At 42.7% G+C, this 23,420-nt stretch overlaps 1 protein-coding gene across 1 annotated transcript in view; it reads right to left on the bottom strand.

The window, feature by feature from the left end:
* Window positions 1-23,420, bottom strand: part of GOLGA7B (golgin A7 family member B) — a 157,758-nt gene that overhangs the window by 23,677 nt on the left and 110,661 nt on the right. The window contains exon 3 of the mRNA XM_069239639.1: window positions 10,426-10,578. Coding sequence (XP_069095740.1) covers window positions 10,426-10,578 — 153 coding nt within the window. The remainder of the gene's footprint in view (window positions 1-10,425; window positions 10,579-23,420) is intronic.

Here is a 23,420-nt window from a genome sequence, read left to right as displayed (position 1 = left end):
CTTTGAAAGGGGAGAAACTTCTGGACTTCCCCTCACATCTGATTCTGTCACTTCCTTCCTCCCCTACCCAGGCTCCAAGGGGTTAAGGGTGACAAAAAACTGGTGTGAATTTCTTTGTGTGTGTGCTGAAGCAGCCCCTTTGAAATGTAAGCAGGGCTGGAAACAGTGTCTTTCCCATTCTGGCAGGATAGCCAACACCTAGTTCCCCCTTTGTCTCACTGTCTGGGTGAAATTTACAAAGGCCAACAACCAACGCCCCCCTCTCACAGGACACAAAATGACTGGGACAAGTAAATGCTGACTTTCTAAAAGTGACATTTTCAGAATTGTGCCTTCAAATTCAACTTTAAAGAGGGCTTTAAATCACAATTCCTCAGACATTAAACATGACATCCCTATGTGCTCCTATATAAATGTTATCACTTATTAAATGCAATATGGTCACCCAGTGTTATCATAAGGGAGAGGTAGGCCTCAGAGTAGTGAAAAATGAGTTATGGGGTCTTTCACTACCATGACAAGTAAACCATAAAAGTAAATGCCCAATCTTTTAAATACACTGTGCCTTGCCATATAAGCAGTTTTGGGTTTACCTTAGGGATGACTTAAAAGTATTTAATAGGGATGTTAGGCCTGGAAAAAGGTTTATTTTGCCAGGTTGAATGGACAGTTCAAAATTGCACACAGGCTGCAAAGGCAAGCCTGAGACATGTTGTAAAGAGCTTCTTAAGTGGGAGATGCAAAAGGTGCTGCAGACCCACTAGCAGCATTAAATGTACAGGCCCTGGGTACATACACTTTACTAGTGATTTATAAGTAAATGATATGAGCTATTTGGGTGTAATCCAATTTTAATATATTCAAGGACAAAGCACACAGTCCTTAACAGTGGTTAGCAGTGGTAAAGTGCGCAGACTCCTAAAGCCAACAAAAATGGCTATAGAAAACAGGAGGAGAGGAGGCAAAAAGCTTTGGGGTGACCCTGCAGAGAGGGCAAGAGGGCAAGTCCAAAACCAACTTATTGGTTTGATCCAGGATGCATGGTGGCAATGCAACACTATCTTACCCTCCATCCATCCCACTGCTCGCCTCAAAAGGTGTTCTTCAGTCTAGTGCAAGGCTAGTCACAGGCATGTCCACTGTAGACCTCTGCTTTACAATAATGCAAAAACTGAGGTTTGAAGACCTGCATCTCTGCTTCTTATGAATTGTGCTTACACATTTTGTTGAAACCAGTCACAATTACATTGTGTGACTCGTCTTTAGGCAGTTAAAGGGGGTCGCAGCCAGTTTAGAGGATATCATTTCTCTGGAACAACACATCCATCTATGTGTCCCTCAGTAAATGTTGTGCCATTCACAACCATTGGAGATAAATCAGACAACTACATGCAGGATTAAAAACAAGGCTAACCTGATAAAGAGTGAGCCAGATAAGCATGCCCATTGTAATTCATATACCAAAACAATAAAATGTAATACGGTTAAGAATTTATGTGTGTCTGCAAGCAGAAATCTACATTTACTTAAACACATTTGTCTGCATGAAAGAGTTCAAATTAAAATGTTTGCCGCCATGCATAAGGATTAATGCCGGCTACCTTAAAAGACAAATCAAGTTTACTCAATATCAAATACTAGAGTGACTTTCAGAATGCCACTTGCCCGTAGTGGATGCCTACATGCTCATGTGCACTGGTACTTCTTGCTGCACACTTCACAATCTATTCGCCATTCCTCAAACTATTTGTACGTCATAAGTTTGGAATGCCTGTTTACAAACCTTGTCAAACAGCTTTACCTTTACCACTCATTCAGTCTCGAAGCCAAAGCATGACCTAACACTGGGCCTATTTTTTGTATGTCAGCATTTTCTATCAGGCCTGTTCTTCATTCACAAGTGGGCGTATGACGCTCATCTCATCTCAATATTTGAGTGCACATTCATGGACTACATCTAAAACCTTCTTAAACGAGCCAGGAGGACACAAATTTAATATCACTTAAATTCGTCACTGTACCTAACCAGCCACTATCCCATCAGAGTTGCTGCACTGGGAGAAAAGCAGGCAAAATGTTTTACTGATAATGTGCCAGGGAGCTCGGCTTGTGTGAGCAATGTTGCACTCACAGAATTTGGGGTACTCCTCCCTATGCCCTGAAACACTTCAAAATGGCAGTGTGGCATTGAATATGTAAAAGTGCTTCACCAAATGATATTATGTAACTCTGCCAGCTTGCTTGAAATATGTCTTAGCGCCATGGCATGAATGGCCATTTATTCCTGCCGGCTCTTGGCATGTGCAGTGCCGGGGCCTCTCCTTCCCAGGCCTATTGCAATGTTCGCTGTGTGCTGGGGAGACAGTGAACATTGTAAAGGTGTTGGTGCACCCTGCAGGCGACAGCATTGCTGTTGACTCGATTACGAGCCGGAGACAATGCTGCCTGCCAGTTTCCCGCTAGGCTGACCCATCAGCCTAGCTGGAAACTTGTAATAGGTCCGGCTGGGTGATCACCACTACGGCAGCAGCCACTTTGTTCTCACCTGCCAAGCACATAATTAGGCCCTTTGTGTATTCTCATGTCTTTGTAAATCAGTCCAGAAATGTCCAACTCCCTATTAACCCCTTCTGTGCCGTGGACGTAATGGTAACGTCCAACGTCACAGTGCTCATGTGCCGAGGACGTAACCATTACGTCTTTGGCACTGAGCTCAGAGGGAGCACTAGCACTCCCTCTGTGGGCTTCCCTCCCACCCCCCCAAGGCAGGGATGGAAGGGGAAGCCCTTCCCTTCCCCCTCAACCCCTCCTGCCCCCCCAGTGACGTCTGATGACATCAGCACACATTCGCTCACTGTTCTCATCAGAAGCCACTTCCCCATCGCGCTGGAAGCTCAGCTTCTAGTGTGATCGGAAGAGAAATGCTCAGCATTTCTCTTCCGATCATGTGATGGGGGCCCCGAGAGGCTTCAAAGGGAAGGAAAGGAATTTCCTTCCCTTTGAAGTCTCTCAGAGCATTTCAAAAGCCGGATCATAAAGCGATCCGGCTTCTGAAATGCCCACTAGACACCAGGGATTTATTTTGAAAAATTAAATTGGCATAAGGGGAGTGACCCCTTGGGCAAGGGTCGCTCAATATTTTTCAAGGCCTTTTATGCCCCCCGTGGGGGCAGATTGGCCTATTGCTGTTAGGCCCATCTGCCCCCAGGGGGGACAGAATCCACTAGGCACCAGGGATCGTTTTTTTTTTGTGGTTTCTTTGTGGGGGTTTTTAGAGCTGGGGAGCGACCCCTTAGACAAGGGTCGCTCCCTAGGTGGGGGGCAAATTATATTTAGGCCATTTCTGCCCCCCTTGGGGGCAGATCGGCCTATTTTTATGAGGCCAGTCTGCCCCCAAGGGGGGCAGAAACCACTAGCCCCCAGGGAGTTTTTTTTTTTACGGCAAATTCATGGAAGGGGAGCAACCCCTTAGGCAAGGGTCGCTCCCCAGGGGGGCAAATGTATTTTAGGCCATTTCTGCCCCCCCGGGGGCAGGTCGCCCCATTGTTATTAGGCCGATCTGTCCCCAGTAGGGCAGAGACCACTAGGCACCGGGGAGTTTTTTTTGCGCCAATTTCATGCAAGGGGAGCGACCCCTTAGGCAAGTGTCGCTCCCCGGGGGGCACATTTATTTTAGGCTATTTCTGCCCCCCCTAGGCACCAGGGATTGGTGTGTGTGTGTATGTCTGTGTTTTTTTTAAGGGGACAGCCCCTTGTGTAAGGGTCGCTCCCCACACAGAAATGTGGGAAAAATATAAAGTGTTAGCTAAATTTGAGGTTTGCAGAGGATTCTGAGTAAGAAAATATTGGGGGATCCACGCAAGTCACACCTCACTGGACTCCCTCGGGTGTCTAGTTTTCAGAAATGTCTGGGTTTGGTAGGTTTCCCTAGAAGGCTGCTGAGCCCAAGACCAAAAACGCAGGTGCCCCCACAAAAACAGGTAGTTTTGTATTTGATACTTTTGATGTGTCCAGATATTGTTTTGGGGCATTTCCTTTCACGGGCAGTAGGCCTACCCCCACATGTGAGGTACCATTTTTATCGAGAGGCTTGGGGGAGCGCTGGGTGGAAGGAAATTTGTGGCTCCTCTCTGATTCCAGAACTTTCTGTCACCGAAATGAGAGGAAAAAGTGTTTTTTGGGCCAAATTTTGAGGTTTGCAAAGGAATCGGGGTAACAGAACCTGAACAGAGCCCTACAAGTCACCCCATCTTGGATTCCTCTAGGTGTCTAGTTTTCAAAACTGCACAGGTGTGCTAGGTTTCCCTAAGTGTCGGCTGAGCTAGAGGCCAAATACCAGAGCTAGGCACTTTGCAAAAAACAGCTCTGTTTTCTTTATGAAAATGTGATGTGTCCACGTTGTGTTTTGGAGCATTTCCTGTCGCGGGCGCTAGGCCTACCCCCACAAGTGAGGTACCATTGTTATCGGAAGACTTGGGGGAATGCTGGGTGGAAGGAAATTTGTGACTCCTCTCTGATTCCAGAACTTTCTGTCACTAAAATGAGAGGAAAAAGTGTTTTTTGGGACAAATTTTGAGGTTTGCAAAGGATTCTGGGTAACAGAACCTGGTCAGAGCCCCACAAGTCACCCCATCTTGGATTCCCCTAGGTGTCTAGTTTTCAAAACTGCGCAGGTTTGCTAGGTTTCCCTAGGTGCCGGCTGAGCTAGAGGCCAAATACCACAGCTAGCACTTTGCAAAAAACAGCTCTGTTTTCTTTGTGAAAATGTGATGTGTCCACGTTGTGTTTTAGGGCATTTCCTGTGGCGGGTGCTAGGCCTAACCACGCAAGTGAGGTACCATTTTTATCGGGAGACTTGGGGGAACACAGAATAGCAAAACAAGTGTTATTTCCCCTTGTCTTTCTCTACATTTTGTCCTTCCCAATGTAAGACAGTGTGTAAAAAAAGACGTATACTTGAGAAATGCCCTGTAATTCACATGCTCGTATGGGCACCCCGGAATTCAGAGATGTGCAAATAACCACTGATTCTCAGCACCTTATTTTGTGGCCATTTTGGAAATACAAAGGTTTTCTTGATACCTATTTTTTACTTTTTATATTTCAGCAAATGAATTGCTGTATACCCGGTATAGAATGAAAACCCATTGCAAAGTGCAGCTCATTTATTGGCTCTGGGTACCTAGGGTTCTTGATGAACCTACAAGCCTTATATATCCCCTCAACCAGAAGAGTTCAGCTGACGTAACAGTATATTGCTTTCAAAAATCTGACATCGCAGGAAAAAGTTACAGGGTAAAACGTGGAGAAAAATGACTGTTTTTTTCACCTCAATTGAAAGCTGTTATTTTCTGTAGGAAACATTTGTAGGATCTACACAAATGACCCCTTGGTGAATTCAGAATTTTGTCTACGTTTCAGAAATGTTTAGCTTTGGTTTCTCACCCATTTCAGTCACTAACTGGGAGGAGGCTGAAAGCACAAAAAATAGTAAAAATGGGGTATGTCCCAGTAAAAAGTCAAAATTGTGTTGAAAAATTGGGTTTTCTAATTCAAGTCTGCCTGTTCCTGAAAGCTGTGAAGATGGTGATTTTACCACCGCAAACACTTTGTTGATGCCATTTTTAGGGAAAGAACCACAAGCCTTCTTCTGCAGCCCTTTTTTCCCATTTAAAAAAAGAAAAAGATTTTGCTGTACTTTGGCTAATTTCTTGGTCTCCTCTAGGGGAACCCACAAAGTTTGGGTACCTCTAGAATCTCTAGGATGTTGGGAAAAAAAAGACGCAAATTTGGCATGGGTAGCTTATGTGAACAAAAAGTTATGATGCCCTAAGTGCAAACTCCCCCAAATAGCCAAAAAAAGGCTCGGCACAGGAGGGGAAAAGGCTTGGCAGCGAAGGGGAAAATAAAAGTGCAAGGAGAGCGTACATGTTTTTTTTTTTGTTGTTGTACTAATTGCATGTGAATATTCTCTGCTGTTAGACCTGACATCCTTGGCATGGTTTTCCTCTAACTTTCTACAGAGTTCCTCAGAGATCATCTCTCAGCCCAGCACTCCAACATCTACATGATGCCCCTTGTGGACATCGTCGTAGTCAAAAACATCAATATAGTATCCTACGCCGATGACACACAGCTCATCTTCTCCATTATTGACTCAACCAGCACTGCCAAAGCAAAGTTCACCAACTGCACAGAATAAGCAATGTCACAGCTTGGATGAAAAACAACTGCTTCTAGCTCAACACAGACAAATCCAAAGTCCTTATCTTCAGCAACAACCACTCCCTAGGATGACTTATGGTGGGTCCTCTGAACATTTCCACCCACCAACTCTTACGGACCATGTCAATAACATTGGGACACTAATATCTCCATGAGCAGGCAGATCTTGCTTTCGCATCCTGCGAATGACACACAAGATTTTCAAGTGGATTCCACTTATCACCAAACAAACAGTCATCCAGGCTCTTATCACAAGTAGACTTGACTACGGAAGCACCCTCTATTTTGAAATCTCAGCACATGTTCTATGCCAACTCCAAACCACCAAGAACACTATTGCCAGACTTATCCTTAACATCCTGTGAAATAATCTCATCTCTCCACACCTCAACAATCTTCACTAGGCCCCAGTCCAGGAAAGATACAAGTCCAAGCTGTTCACCCATGTCTGCACAGCTCTCCACAACACCAGCCCAGTGTACCTCAATCACAACCCTCTGCTTCTATAAACCCACCAGTCACCGCCAATCTTTGTCCCAGGCAAGAGCACACCTCCCTTGCATCAAGAAAGTGAGACGCGGACTACCCTTCAACTCACACCTCACACTCCAGACCTGGAAAGACCTCTTGTAACACCTCAAAACCTCCCCTCCATCATGGACCTCGGAAGGAGCTTCAAGACATGACTCTCCAGATTAAACGGGCATCATCTCCTCCTCCCCCATCAGGCCTGCCCACTCAGTGCGTGGATGTCTTCACGGGCAATTAGCCACGCTCTACAAATCCACATAACATATCTTTTGCCTTCAGACCTCCTATTCATGCTGACTTTTTATTTTTGCTGGACTTAGGACAATGCACACTTTACCACTGCTAACCAGTGCAAATGTCTTGTGCTCGTTGCTTAAAACACGGTAACTTTGGCTTATACACTATTGCCATTTTTTATTTACTTCTAGGTCTCTAGCAAAGTGCACTACATGTGCCCATGGCTAGTAAATTAGATGCTACTCATGGGTCTGTAGCACTGATTGTGCCACCCAGTTAAGTAGCAGTTGAAACATGTCTCAGGCTTGGCACTGCAGAACCAGTGTATGCAGTTTAAATTGCTATTTCGACCTAACAAAATAAACTTTTTGCCAGGCCCAAACTTTCCTGTTTAATACATATGAGTCACTTCCTAGTTAGGTCCTAGACAGTCTTAATGGCAGGATGCAGTGTATTTAAAAAAGTGGCACATCTACTTTTAAGTTTTACTCATCCTTGAACTGAAAAACATTTTCACTATTGCATGGCCTACATCTCCCGTAGGATAACATTGGAATTACCTTGTTAGATTTTATAAGAGAAATTTACAAATGGATATAGGTAATTTATTCATGTTTGGTATCTCTGGAATCCTAATTTAAAATCCTAACTTATGGTGAAGTTGGATTTTTAATTACAATTCAGAAAATACTACTTTTAGAAAGATGGCATTTTCTTACAGTAGCCATTTGGTGCCTGTAGCCTGCCTTTGGTCACCTGACTGGGTGTAGCTCACTATTGAGCATTGTGTATTCCTCCTAGACATCAACACCCAATGAGAGCTTAAGATGTGACTGGATGGGCCATCACTGGCAGGATGGAAGGGAGGAACTGGTCCCAGTCTAACTTACACCTGAATATTCTGTTGCCTGGCTCCACACAAAACCGCTGCATTCCCCCTTAAGTGAGTCTGGAGTCAGGAAGGCTGTTTACTTTAAAGGCATGACTCTAGAAGCTTCTCCTCATTTCAAAGACACAACTGTGTATAAATACTGGACCCCAGACACCAACTCTTCAGTAAACTTCTGGACCAGTGGATACTTTGCCCAGAAGAAGTACTGTTGTGCTGCTACAAGGCCTGCCACTCCACTGGACTGCTACTCTGGAGGAGCTACTCCCCTGCTGTGCTGACCTGCTGCCCTCTTGCATGGAGAGGAAGAACTGCACCTGCAACTTCCCGTTGAATCCAGAACCCCAGAGTGACTCCAAGGGCTAGTCTGTTGGCTCCTGATCTCAGCAACAGGGATGTAAAAGTCTCCCAAACAGCTGGACCTGTCTTCGGCAAGTTCCTGACCCCCAGGTGGTGCCTCTCAGGTCCATAACCCTTGGTGTGGCTCACGGTCTCTTTAAATCAAGTTTTTGAGGTCTTTGTGATTCCCAAACCATCTAGTTTGCACCAAGACCGTGTCGCGGGCACCGAAATTTTGCACCAGCCACCAATCAGTCTTTTCGCACAGCAACCATTGATCATCCCATGAGGACTACCAATGTGAAGCACCAGCCCCACCATCCAGGACGTTTGGCCTACACTTCGCACCATGCCGAACACTGCCTGTGAACCTCTCCAACTCAAACGGGACTCGTGAAAGAAAACTTGGGAAGGTAAATTTCAGTGGAAACTAATCTGGGACTGTATCTGACCCCTGCTCCCTCATAGGCAGGCTGAACTTTTAACTTAGACCTGCTCCAGTGTGACTAGCTAGCTGCAGTTGATGCTTTGTTTTTAGTTACTATTTTCCAGTTTAATGTTAATCATTCATAACTTCAGTTCTATTGATTGGACTTTTGTTGCTTTAGTCTTGTTTTATTTATTTAATTCTGCTCTTTTTTCCTAACCGTGCATGGGATACTTTTTGTGTGGTGTTTTCACTGTTTCACTGTTTTACTGTTTAAAGTGTTGTAGAAATACTTACACATTTCCTGACTGCTCTATGGCAAACTATCAGGGGGTGAGCAGAGGTTAATTTGGAGTTTGTTTGTGCCTTACTCTGTCAGGAGTTGTGGTTGCTGTTTGACCAGGGCTCACTCCCAAGTCAACCAACGACCCAATTTCTCCCACTTGCATATATTCCCATCTTATTCCATTTTAGATATATTGGGGCCAGTTCACTAAGGCATGAAGTAGCACGTAAAACAGTACTACGGAGGGGATAGTTTACATATTCCAAAATGCCTTTGTGAATAGGCCCCTATGCTTCTCTCAGACAGTAAGCCTCAATATTCTGGTACAATACCAAAAGAATGTTTGAAAGTTCATTCCAGAGACCCACTTTTGATGAGTTGGAATCCAGAATTCAGAACAAAGCTCCAGTTAGAAGGACACTTATGGCAGATAATCAGTGACTTTTCAGCATTTTTAACACTGATCTTACATGGCAGTCAAACCTTATCCCTGAAATGCTGTTATCGTAAAACATATTCAGTATTCATCTCCTAAACAGGAATTGCAACCACCTAGCATTGTAAGAGCGTGGCTGGTTTAGGTTCTGCACTTATATAATATTAAAATGTGTTATTGATAGTCATTTGCACAATCTGTCTGCACAGATTTAGGGCCTAAATAGGAGTTTGGCAAACGGGAACACCTGCCCACCAAACTCCTGACAGGGTGGCTGTCGCCATAGTGACAACCACCCCACCAGATCTATTCTGGGTTTCCTGCTAGGCTGATGGATGGAAACTAAGGTTTCAGCCCATCAGCCCAGTGGGAAACTGGCGGCAGCGTTGTCTCCGGCTAGTAATTGAGCCGGCGGCAATGCTGTTGCGCACCTTTGTAATGTGCAGCAGACAGTGAACACTGCGATAGTGCTGGGCAGGGGGACCCCTGCACTGCCCATGCCAAGTGCATGGGCACAGCAGGGACCCCCCTGTGGCCCCCCTGCACCTGTTCTCCATCTACCTTTTCATGGAGTGACTGGCGGAGAACGGGGCTGTAATCAGCAGGACGGCGCTGCATGCAGTGTTGCCCTGGCTGATTGCGACCTGCACCCACCCTCAACCCGTCGGGATCACCAATCACGGCAGAACTAGGGTGGGTCTTAATGTGGTGGTCGGGCCGCCACACCAGCGGCGTTCCTTACTGCCACCATAAAGCTGACAGGCTCTAGACTGCCAGCCTCGTAATGAGGCCCTTAGTCCCATTCATTCTTCTGTTCCTTCCAGTCCAGGCTGCCAGCGTATGAGCTAAATACCAGAAAACATCTGAGTGTTCTTTTAAAGGTCTGCAATGATACATGCCGGTTCTTATGTCGCCTTGTTATTGGTGGTAATCTACAAATGGACATATTGTACCCACATCACGCTCCTTTAACATTTAGAACTAATCTGTAAATACCTGCAATCATAAAAGCAAGTGTACCACGCCCACCCGAGAAGCTAGTACACTCAAGGTACCTTTTCATAGTGGGTTTCCATGCAGAGGAAGATGAAGTAGGCAGTAGCACACGCCAGGCAACCTTCCAGGTAGGAGCTCCCGCCAATTTTCTCGGCTTCAATATAATAGTTGTTTAGGGTTTTCACTGTTTCCTCAAACAGTTGTCTCTCAATCTAATGATCAGAAAAGAGATTAGGACAAAGTCACATTTCAGCCTGTATTTCAAATTATATTTCCTTCCCCTGAATGACTAGATGAGTATCAATAAATAAATATTTGTAAATTGATTTACATTGAGTTTTAGTAAAAATCCAAAAGCAAGAGCAGACAGGTAAACATATGTCCGCATACCCAGTTTGTATTGTAAGTCTCCGTGTGTCTGTATTACCATATCTGACATTGTCTATTAACCCTTTTTGCAGGAAGTGTGCAAATACTGACCATCTATACACTTTTTTATACACCAGGGTCGTGCTCAATAGCCCTTTATAGTTTACCAAAGAAAAGCATCCTCGAAGGACATGGCCTTATGGCAAGGGTCTTTGTACTGTACTGGGTTCTTGGTCAGTGCATTGTGTTCGTTTGATATGGTCTTTGAAAACGCCCTTCCCTTTAGCAAGGATGCCCAAAAAGGGTACATATATTTCTAACACTTGTCTCCGTGAATCTAAACTCATCTCATGTGTTCCATGATAGAGGATGCATTAAACCTTCCATACTTTTTTTTCACATTGTTCTCCCTATAGCGGATAAAACTGCTTTACATGGATATTTTGACCCTCGGGGATATCGTCACTGGCACAGCACAATGGAACAGACATTAAAATTCAGCATGCGGTGAATGGAAGAGGAAATAATATGCAGTCGTCTCAGGGTAAATTCTTCTTGCAGCCCTTGCTGTTGAATATGCCCTTTCTGTTCTGTTACACTTTAGTTGTCATTCTATCTATTTTGCTGACGAGCCTACACTTTAACGCTGTCGTCTTTCCCTGGGGAAAACAGAAAGGAATGCTCGACACTTTTTATCGCTAGAAGGGTAATATTATGTGTTTCTGTGATTATATTTGAAAACGTGTCTTTCTCTTTCTCACATCTATCATTTCCTTACTTCTACCAGTGTGCACATATACATTGGGTTGCAAAACCTTACTCTTCTACATACATTTTCAGGATATTCATTAGCCATAGGTGGTGTTTTCATATCATTATATAATTAAACAGCTCGTTTGGGGGTAGGGTGGCTTATTTGTTAGAGTTCTGCACGATTATTGAACACTGATTGCTTTTGCCTTTCACACCTTAGCTAACAGTCATCTTGCCTTTCTTGGTCTCAACAAGACCTACAGGCAGGGGCGGCTCCTCTGCTAAGGTGGAGGAGCGTTGCCCCACTGGTTTTTCCAAAAAGGAAAAATAAAATGATAATAACTTACATTATGCTATTATCATTTTATTTTTCCTTGTAGGCTGGGGCTGAAGGGGGGCCCGAGGAGAGCTTTGTGCATGCAAAGTGCGCATGTCTTTTTGGCCAGGTGGAGAACATTCACAGGCTCCCCCTCCCAGTCTGAGTGGTGAAGCAGGCCACTCAGACCAATCAAGACGCTGCTATCAGCAGCATTGTGATTGGCTGGGAGCCTGTGCAGCCAGGAAGAGGACGAGGACGGAGGGAGACAAATGCGTCTCCCCTCGAACATAAGTGTTTTTTTGTTTTGTTTTTTTAGCTTGTCCTTTCATGCCCTGTCCTGCCCCCCACCCCTGTTTAGTGGCAGCCGCCACTGCCTCCAGGAGTGTTTTTTCTCTCAGTTGTCTGGTCCTGGTTTGATAACTTGCCACCCTTTTCTTATGTCCCACCCAGGAAACAGTGTTCAGACTGGATGAGTTGAATCTTTCTGCTACATATTCGAGTTTTTTTTTTTTAAATGTAGAGTTAACCACTCCATGGGAGTGCATGTATTTTCTTGCTGTCTCTCTCTTCACCTCCGGATGCTTTCTAATAATACATAATTTGCTTCCTGCACCTATTCTGTTTTCCACCCTATTCCAAGTATTTATTTTTTATTTTTTATTTTATTTCTTGCGAGGACTCAGTCGTGTTAAAAGAATGAGCCCCTCATTCTTTCATTCCTCCACCCACCCTGCTGCCTACCCTGCTCCCCATCTCATGCTCAAATATTTTTTTTCATGTATTTCTTTAACCAGTGCCTGCCGGCTGGCAAATCCAGCCAGACTACTCACATTTTCATACTTTACATGACTTGGTTGAACTTTCTTGCCATTCGCTATTTTAGATTGCACAGTTAATATGCTTTGGCATGCTTTCCCTGGTGCGATGATTTTTTTATGCAAGCATATGCAACAAAATAAAATGGAAAATTAACCATGCAGCCATCTAAATGTGGCTGCAATGTGCTTATAATAACATAATTAAATGAAAACTCGTGTACTCTGGTGGCCACTTTACTAGTGATGTTTTTAAATAATAAGCCTTTCAATTGTGCCATGCAAGTACCATCACTATTTTTGGAGAAGACAAAAATAAGCCACCACCAGACCAAACCCTCAAACTGTAGGCAGATAAATTGTCAGTGTCACTTTATTGCAATGTTATAGCAACTTCAAAGAGGAAACATAAGTAACTCACCATCTAACTGTGCACCCACTATAAAGCTTAATAAATAGCCAATATTCAAAGACAGTATAAAAAATAAACTAAAGCACACCTTTGCAATGGAAAAAAATTAACCATTTTAGGCGACAAGCACTGACTCTGCAGTTAAAGGGAACCAATGGGTAAAGCTGGCTGACCTATTGTCCCATTCAATAGAAAAACAACATGTTAATGACACCAGACCAATGGGTGAAGCCCACTGAACCAAAGCCCTTCTCTATATAAATTCTGTATGAGTTAAACAAAAACAGCCAAAACTCTCTCACAGGCCTGGCCTAAAATTGGCCACCTAAGTCCTACTGCATACACACACGTTTGTGATGACACACGCATATGCACACATCATGACATATTCAATTGAACAAAAATAGCAAAGCAAATAGCTTGACGTTTTAGAGCGATTGGCTTTGCAACGTTTGTTTTTATTGCCTGATACCTACTGACTGAAAAGTCTTTATTTGTAATGTTCTTTCAAGTGTTCTTCCATCTATACCCCCTCGGGGCTTTCTGTAAGACATGAGGTGCCCTCATATGGTTAGAAAATCTTGAGAAAAACATCAAAAATGTAGGGGGGTTATTTCAGCTAATGGATGAGAAAATTAAGTCACAATGAGAAAATCATCTGTGATTCACTTTCTAATTGTTGAGAGACATGTTGACCTGCGTAATACGTTCTTGTCAACGGGTAAATCAGATGTCTGATCTCTGGCCAGATCACAATGCCCACCCTACTCCTTTCCCTTGAAACTACCCTGTTAAGGACAGAAGCCACAATAACAGGGAGAGTGAGCACCATTTTTCTCATACATAGGCCTACTGTCCCCCACAGGTCTATGTGTCAATGCAGCTTTGTCATATAAATAGATCTAATGTCCCTGCAGGCAGGGGCGTAGCTTGGTCAGTAGGATTGGGGGAGGGGTGGTGTAAGTTTCAGATTTCCAACAATCATGCTGGTATATCGAGAGACTGAGAGAGACTGTGGAAAGAGAGAGAAGTGTGGATTGCTAGGGGTACTTAAAACACAATAGTTTCTAAGTAACCACATTTTAAGCAGAGGCGAGAGAGAGAGAGTGTGTGTGCGTGTGTGTGTGTTTTTGTCACTGTGGGCATGTAAAAATCCAGGGTGAAATCCAAGAGACAACTCACCCTACCTGACTGTAAACACCTGCACCCTACTATTTATTATGGAATACGTTTCAGGGGGCTGTAACACCCCAAACACCTCCCTCCTGAAACTACGCCCCTACCTGCAGGTCCCTTTATCAATACTGAATGGTCTTCAAACAAAATAATGTGAATGTGTTTATTTTGCAACGAGGTATGTATTAGGAATGTGGCATTCTTGTTCATATACAGCATATTAACCCGAATATCAACCAATACCGATGGTGGTCTAAGTATGTCCTAGATGTTGACGCATTTTACAAGACTATAAAACAGCAGCAGAGGAATCTTTCATTGCAGCTTCTCATAGAACATGTGCCGTCTTTGAGCGTATTCATGGATGTCATTTCGGGGTCGCCAGGGGTCACAGCTGTGACCCATGGCTTGCCCTTTGCGACCCCTGGCATTGCCTTGGTGACCCCTTTCTTCAGAGGTGGCAGCTCTTCCTTATGGACGTCAGTTGGGACTTCATCTCTTTGTTTTCTATAAATTCTTATTACACTAAGCAATCGACCCTTCCAAATTCATTAACACTTAAACTAGCAGAAATGGTAAGTGCCCTATATTTTCTTCACAATTTTATATGAAGAACAGTTTTTGCTGCCTGTGTTTAAGGCACAAGGGCCTTTAAATGTAGAGATTGTTGTGCAAATTAATTTACTAATTTGATTGCAATAAAGCCATTAGTGTAATGGCAAAACATATAAATGTGATTTTATGGAATGTATTAAATATGTATTTTCAATATAATTGTCTTGTGCTTTATTTGCACTGGTAATATCTCGGAGTACGTATGTATATCATATTCATAAATTGTGAACTTAAATGGTTGTAGGGTGCAGTACAGGACGAGAGGCAAGAACATAAACAAGTATGACATTTGTAGAATCAGAAAATTAAAAATTGTGGATGTTGATCTATTGTACTTTAATGATGTGAGTATTATACTTGTAGATAATCTGGTATTTTGGTTTGCTTATTCTGATTGAGTAAGCGATGTTATTCCCCAATGAGGGTTCAGAGATGAAAAAAGCCTATATAAAATGTTAACTATCTAATTGAAGCCTTTGTTTAGTGGTTTCCTGGCTATGGCTGTGATGAGAGCTTTGATGTATGTTGAGCTTGTTATCCCGATAGTGAAAAGGGCTGGTTATCATGGTGTTTTAAATTATGAAGATGTAGCTTGCTGCCAAGGGGATCCATTGAAGATCAGTATACGTGGATTGATGTCATCACGTTTCTGTCACTGATCATTCATTCTGTGACATGCAAGACTCCCTTAATTTGGCCCAGTGTGAACTTGGTAGGTCAAGCAGCAGTGTGTTTCCATCCAAACAGCTGTAACATTAGTTCTGCAATTATTACTTTTTAAGAAGCATTTCCACTTCCTTAACGTTGTGTTGAAAATCATGGTTGGGATGTGTTACATATGTTATCTTTGTATATGTTATGTATGTAATGCATATGTATCTGAGTGACAGAACACCTTTCCAATACTTTCTCAAAGTAAGCAAACATTGATGATGGTATTAAGTAGCGGCTGGGAAGAGGGAGTGTTAGACCTGTCATCCTTGGCGTGTTCTCCACTAACTTTGGCTTCTACTTCCCAGGTTGTTGCTGTGTGCTGGACTCTGTTTTTGTTACTCTGGGCACTTTACCCCTGCTGACCAGTGCTAAAGTGCAATTGCTCCCTCTGTGAAATTATATGTGTAATTGGCTTTTCCATATTTGGCATATCTGATTTACTAGTAAGTCCCTAAAAACAGTGCAATAGAGGTGCCTAGGGCCTGTAAATCAAATGCTACTTTTGGGCCTGCAGCACTGATTGTGCCACCCACATGAGTAGCCCTGAAGGCATTGCTCAGACCTGCTACTGCAGTGTCTGTGTGTGCAGTTTTTAAACTGCCCATTTGACTTGCCAAGTTTACCAACATGCCAGGTTCAAACCCTCCCTCATTATACATGTAAGGCACGGCTAATGTAGGCCCTCTGTAGCCCCCTGGGCAGGGTGCAGTGTATGTTAAATGTAGGACATGCATTGATATGTTTTATATGTCCTGACAGTGAAAAACGTCCAAATTCGCTTTTCACTGTTGCAAGGCCTACCTCTCTCGTAGGTTAACATGCCTTTAAATATCCTTTAAGTGCAGGTTTCCTTTGAGAGCAGACAGGAATATGGAGCATGAGGTCACTGAACTCACAACTGAAAAATACATCTTTTAATGAGGGTTGGTTTTTAGATTGTTAGTTTGAAAATGCCAATGTTAGAAAATGGGCATTTTCTTGCCTAAACCATTCTGTGACTCTGCCTCTTTGTGGATTCCTTCTCTGGGTCAGACTGACAGTTGGGCTGTTTGTGCATCTCCACTAGACAGTGACACACAGGGGAGTAACCTACATATCCTGAAGGGCCATCTGGGCTAGGCTGGAGGGAGGGGTGGTCACTTACACCTGAAAGGGCTGTGTCTGCCCTCACACAAAGCAGTCTCCAACCCCCTGGTGTGAATCTGGGTCCAGGTCTGGGCAAGGCAGTATTCTGTAAACAACAGAGACCTTTCTTTGAAGTTCGGCAACCTCAAAGGCAGAAAGGGGTATAAGTATTGGACCCAAAATCCCAGACATTAAATTACTTCAAGGATTCAAGAGAAACCTCTGGAAGGAGAAGAGCCAAAGAGCTGAAGGGAAATGCCGTCCCTGCCTGTGACTGTGCTTTGTTGGGCTATCCTGCAGTTGTTGCTTCTGCCTGTCAAATGGGACAAAGACTGGACTTTGATGTGCATTCCTGCTTGAGAGGTATCTCCAAGGGCTTGGACTGAGCTTGCCTCCTGTTTTTGAAGCCCTAGGAACATCAAAGGCTTAATCAATCAGACTTTGAGTCTGCATGCAGTGGACTCTAGCTTGCCAGAGGGTGCCATTCCAGTTCCTGGGCTCCTGGAAGTGAATTTCTGGTGAAAACCCTGTGAAACTACACCAGACAACTACGTGAGACTTCACTAAGGACCCAGCTACACAAAGCCTGCGTGCGCTTACACCTGGATCCGTGGACCTCGCTGAGGAGGGCCGACCCCATCGTCAATGTAGGCCCGACGTCGCTGCAGCCGCTGACGTCCGCATGAACTCGTGAGTTGGAGTGCCGTACACCCGATGTTCATAACATCCGACTCAGTCACAGTACCTGTAACCCTGTGACGTGATTGCGACCCCGTGAGGTCTCCCCGCAGCACTGTGACTTCACCAGACTTCAACTTTGCCGGAGGTGGCACAGGACCGACTCCTCGCAACCAAGGCTGCCTCAGCTCCACCGCTCTGCAGCAAGGACCCAACGCCTCATCGTGTTACCTCCGCTCCTTCGCCCCACAGCACCGTAACCGACGCCGCATTGGATCCAGCGACGCCTTGCTCCCCGACTCCGGGCACCGGCCTGTTTTCCTTACATTTTGCTAAGGTACTGAACCTGGGGGTCTGTGTGACTCCTTAAACGGCGCCAGTGGCATAGCATTGTGGGAAACAACTCAGTCACAACACAACTTTAACATCAAATTGCAGCATTTGTGCCTCCAGGCACTATATTGGTGTTTTTAATTGCTAAAGTCATATTTGTAATTGTGTATGGTGGAGTTTCATTGTATTTGGTCTTGTTTTATGTAGATAAATATTTACTATTTTTCTAAACCTGTGTGGTGTCCATTTTGTAGTGTTTAACTGTATTACTGTGTGTGTTGGTACAAATACTTTAGACATTGCCTCTGGGTTAAGCCTTTCTGCTCATGCCAAGCTACTAAGGGGGTGAGGGGGGTTAACCGGTTGTGTTTCTCCTTTGCCCTGACTAGAGTAAGGGCCCTTGCTTGGGCAGGGGCAATCTCACTGCCAACCAAAGACCCAATTTCTAACAAGGAGGATATACCTACAAAACAAGAAGGAAATAGCTAAATATTTCACATGGTGAATCATGTTGATGAGCAGCTTCCAACACTGCAGCAACAACTACTCAGCCACCTACAATAGATGCCACTCAATGGAGGAGTGTCCACCATCCTTCTGAAAGCATCATGGTTGGAGATACAATTGTATTTGACATAATTGGAAGAAGTCGAATTAATGTTAAAAACAACATTATAGTAAAGAAGGTATTGAACACAATAAGAATGTTAAGCAAAGACATGAGAAAAATGATTACAGTTTTACTGCTTTTAAATATATCCATGTTATTGTTGTTTATATATAGAATAAAAGGCCCGATTTACAAAATACATTTTTGATTACTTCACTAGTCCCCTTTACTTTCTACAAAATACAATATACAAGCACACTGGTGAAGAGCTCCATTTGGACCTCTGCATCTCATGTCTGGTTTTACGAAGATCACCAGACATAAGTCTAAATGTGGAAAGAAGCAGGAGTAGTGGTAGGAAAATGGGGAATATTTACTACAAAATTGTTGGGTTTACTGGAAAATTAAGGAGTGGGTTATGTTAGGTGAAACACACACCCACATTAGACCATATCAATCCAGGCAATACACCTCTAAATGTATTACACCTTTAATAGTGTGAAAATATGCTTACATGTACTCCAGCCCAGCCTTGTCATAGGTGAGGCACCATACATGGCCAACCACTGGTATTGCAACACACTCCTATTGAAAACAATGGCAGGGAACAAACTAACAGTTTATTGATATTAGTTTTATGTTAATTAAGTTCATTTTAAATATAAGATATATATGTCTGTTTTAGTAATTCAAAAACATGCATAATTATTGATTTTCTTACATTTCATTATGGTATTAATTTAAAAACCAAACATCGTAACTTATATTCAAAAGTAAAAGTTGTTTTGCCATTAAGTAAACATAACTTTTCATCATGTTTAAGAAAAATTAAACAGGAATAAAAATGTTAGTAGGAGTGGATAATTTAATTTTCAAATTATTGTTTAAAATATGTTTATAAATTAAATGATTGAATACAAATTGTTATAATTTAATACAAATTACATTTGAGGTAATTCATTTTTAAAACCTTTTACTGCATCACTTCCATGTTAATATTAATTATTTTTAACTATGTTAAATTCATATTTTACTTTACATTTTTTTAAATAATTGTTCTTTAAAAAAAATCAATGCAATTATATTTCCCTACATTTTCCTAGAGGGAGATCCCCACCCTTATGATGGAGATCTGCACTACTAGGGGGAAGTCAGTAATAGTAACTTTACACACATGAATTTAGATTTAGGAGGCTCAAACCCATTATAGGAGGGGTTGGAGACATGTATGCCTACAAATAGGGGTAAGTCTCTACTTCGAAATGGTGAATGGAAAAAATGTGGATTGTTATACATAGGTGGAGAAGTAAATCTGCCAATGAGTAGAAATACATATGTACATTTGTGAGACAGGCCCTTGGCATTTTATAAGGGTATGTGTTTTTAATTGTAAAGATAATTGTTTGCTACAAAGTTATCTGTTCTGTATTATCTATACAATGTTAATATTCTTATACAAAATGGTTTCCCTGTATATGTTGAGGAGTGCATTATTCATATAAAGCCTAACTTAGGAATGTGAAGTAGGAAATTGGTGTCAGTCTACTTTTGCAAAAACTGTAGCTGTGGCTACACTGTTAAAAATATTCACTTATGCAAAAGGATACAGACGGAACATAGAAAAGTCCGTAATATAAAAGTCTACAGAGCCCAGGTAAAATCCAACACTGGGAGGTGAGTGTATTTATGACAGTCTAATCAGCATCTTGTTTTGTTTTTAGTTTACATCCTTTTTCCTTCCTGATTTCCCAGCATATTTAATATAAGTAAAGGCACTTCATATTTTCTTTAAGGAACTCTTGACATATGGTAATGGCATGAAACATAGTATTCCAGTATGTTCTCGCAGGTAATTCCTTTAATTAAGCCACTGGTCTACACAACTAACCTGCATAGTGGTTGAAGTCACAGACTGTGTTGTAATCCAGGATTTAGAGAGTGTCTCATAGAAGAAGAGGGCTCCTTCCGTCATCCAGAATGTTCATTCAGGCATAGTAATGTTTCTATTAAGCGTCTCAACTGCTTTCTATTTACCAGACATGAAGTTTCAAGTGGGCACCTAAATTTCAAAGTGAGCATTGATGCTTTGTCCTTCTGTTTAGCTGGAACAGTATTCAGGGCTTCATTGTGTGTTTGTATTGCCACCTCACATTGACTGTATAATGAACTATGCAACAAACGTGAAGTAAACATGGTATTCAGTAGAATGATGATTAAAAGATAATAAGAAAGAACTGTGTTTTTTAAGTTAAAATGTATCGCTATAGACCTACTGTGAAAATGCTCTTCTACCTGACCAGATGTGGATTTTGTGGGTCTCTTCCTTTGCCTGTTGTACCATACATTTAGGCAATCCAGACACACTCTGCCATATTTCACCTTTTATCTTCTGGTCTTAGTCATTGGTTCTTTAATTTTCACATACATAGGCCATGACAAAGAAGGTTAACTTTGCATCTTTGCCTGGCATGTACATTTGTTTGTGTTTGGAAGTATAAAGTTCAACTTACATCTTAAAGTACCATGACACTTACTTATTTATAAGAGAAGATAGAAGAAAAATACTGTAAGATGGCTAAGAAGGGGAACACCCAGGTTTTTAAGGTCTTCCTAAATGTTAGCTGATAGTTTCTTAGGGGTAATTAGAGGACATAAACCCAAGGCACTGCTACAGTAATGACAAAGGTATTTCGCTCTATCCTAAAATATTTAGTTTTTAGGACTTGTAGTACAAACTACCCTGTTAATTGAGGACGTAGAATTGTGCTAAACCAATTAAGGACAAACATGGGGTTTCTCTTTTGTTGTTATGAGCCTTATGATTTACAAGGATCTGAGCAATGGCAAGAAAACTCTTACAACCTGCGAAAGAATATGCTATCAAATTCTCTTTCCCACAAACCTAACTCAACTTTGAACTGAAAGGAGAACATATGAAGAACTTATCTTTAAACATAAAAAGGGAACTAGACAAACAAAAAGGTGGTCGTGAAACGTTTTTGAAATCATGAAACAAGTCACCCTCCACAAGCAGGAAAGCTTCTGCAATATCTCCAAGGAAACATGCAAGGAATTTTCCTGCTTCTTGGTAGATAAGGTGAAGAAGATTGAACTTTCCATTTCACAAATGGTGAATCCACAAGACCAGAACAAGATGGCACTTGTAAGTAATTGGGTAATTAGTTGAGAGAGGTGGAAACAGTTCTTCTCAAGGTGAATCACAAAAGTCACTAAATTGATCTATACTTACCCCTCAAATAGTTTGGCACAAATATGTCAGGTTAACATAGAGGCAATATATAAAGTATGTATGCAACACTCAAACAGTACTAAAGTGACAGCACAAGAAAACCCTTAAACCAGTTTAAAATAGAGTGAAATTGAAGGAATGAAAAGACACCCAAATGACAAAAATCTAGTTAGTAGAACCAGAGGTATGAATTTTTTAAGTTGAAGTAAAAAAAGAGCTCAAAAGCACAAAGTGCCACTTGTGTTATCTGATCATGCTGGACTAGGGAAAAGTCACAAGATCAGACCACCCGTGATGGAGTGAGGGTCAGATACAGGGACTAGGCTCATTCAACTGAAAAGTTACCTGCTCAAGTCTGCGTGAATGGCTGCTCTTTGGGTTAGCTGGCACCAAAAGGAGGGAGTTGTCAGAGCAAGGAGCAGGCTGGTCATCACGGATGGTTGCTGTTGTTGCATAAAGTGCTGCTTGTCACTGAAGCTTCACATTGCTAGTCATTGCAGACTGTCACTGTCTGCGTGAGGAGCAAGTTGGGTGTCCTGGACCATCGTTGTTGTAGTGCAAAGAGCTGGTCATCGCTTGAGCTTCGCATTGGTGGTTGTTGGGGGCTGTCACTGTTGGCATGAAGGGTGGGTATCTCATTAGCTGTCATCATGGACAGTCACTCTCTGTGTGAAGAGCAGGTCCAGCTGGAGTTTCACATTGGCAGTCATCATGAATGGTCAATTCAAGGCACAAAGAGGTCACTCATGATCACGAGCAGCCCAAAACCTATGCAGCTTCATTTTTAATTCAAGAGTAGTACACTCTGGGGCAAGCCAAGGATCCAGGGCCTAGGTGGCACCTCTTGGGGATGAGGAATCACTCCAGCAGAGGCCAGCAGCAGGGCTCAGGCAGGTCACCTTGGTGCTGGTTTATGGGCAGTTGCAGAGAGGCCTCTGGAAGCGTGTTGTGTCCCTGGGGCTCGCACTGGAGGTCAGCCACCTGATCCTTGGATTCAGTTCTGGGGAGACTGGTTTATAGGTAAGCAGGTCAATCTTCCTTCTTCGGATAGCAGGGCAGTCCTTCTAAATTTGCCATAGGTCCAGGAGTGTTCTTATAACAGGTTCTGAAGGTGCCCCTTTTACCCATAGAGCAAGCACATAGATGGGGGATGCCCCTTTCTCTAGCTTTCTCTATTTTCTGGTTTTGGCTCAAAACTGTCTAGAGTAACAAAGGGCAGGCAGGAGTGAGCTGTACTTTTCAGTGGCAGGCTAGGCAGCCCTCAAAAGTCAGAATGTCGGTCGGCAAGCCCTGAGGCTACCCTTTGAAGCTGAGGAAAGCTGAGTAGAATATCAAGGGCATCCTGCACAGGAGAGCAACACCCCACCCCCAAGGAACGACCACAGGAGTGTCATTTCCAGTCACATGACCCTGAGCACTGGTAGAAAAGCACATTTGGTTTATGCATACAAATGCCAGCTTTCTAAAAATAAAAAAAAGGCACTTTCAGAATTGTTACATAAAATTGAACTTACTTTTAAAGAAGTCTTAAAATGTAAACGCATTTGAATCTAAACAGCATTTTCTGAACTGCTCCTAAGTTATCACTTATTAATTGTTATACAGTAACCTAGTGTTAGTCTATGGGAGTGATTCACAGCAGTGAAAGCTTTAGGAATCTTCACTGCCAGGCCATGTAAAATTTAAAACCACGTCTTACTTTTTGGATACCATCATGCATTCTCCCCATGAGTCTTTAGGGCCTACCTTAGTGGTGAGTTATAAGTGTTAAAAAGGAAGGTTTAGGTCTGACAATAGGTTTTGATCCAAATGGCAGTTTAAAATTGCACTACAGGCTGCAGTGGCAGGTCTGGGACATGTTTAAAAAAGGATATGTTGATATGCT

Source organism: Pleurodeles waltl, chromosome 6 (assembly GCF_031143425.1).
Source record: "Pleurodeles waltl isolate 20211129_DDA chromosome 6, aPleWal1.hap1.20221129, whole genome shotgun sequence".
Classification (NCBI taxonomy): domain Eukaryota; kingdom Metazoa; phylum Chordata; class Amphibia; order Caudata; family Salamandridae; genus Pleurodeles; species Pleurodeles waltl.
This window is presented reverse-complemented; position numbering and strand designations above follow the sequence as displayed.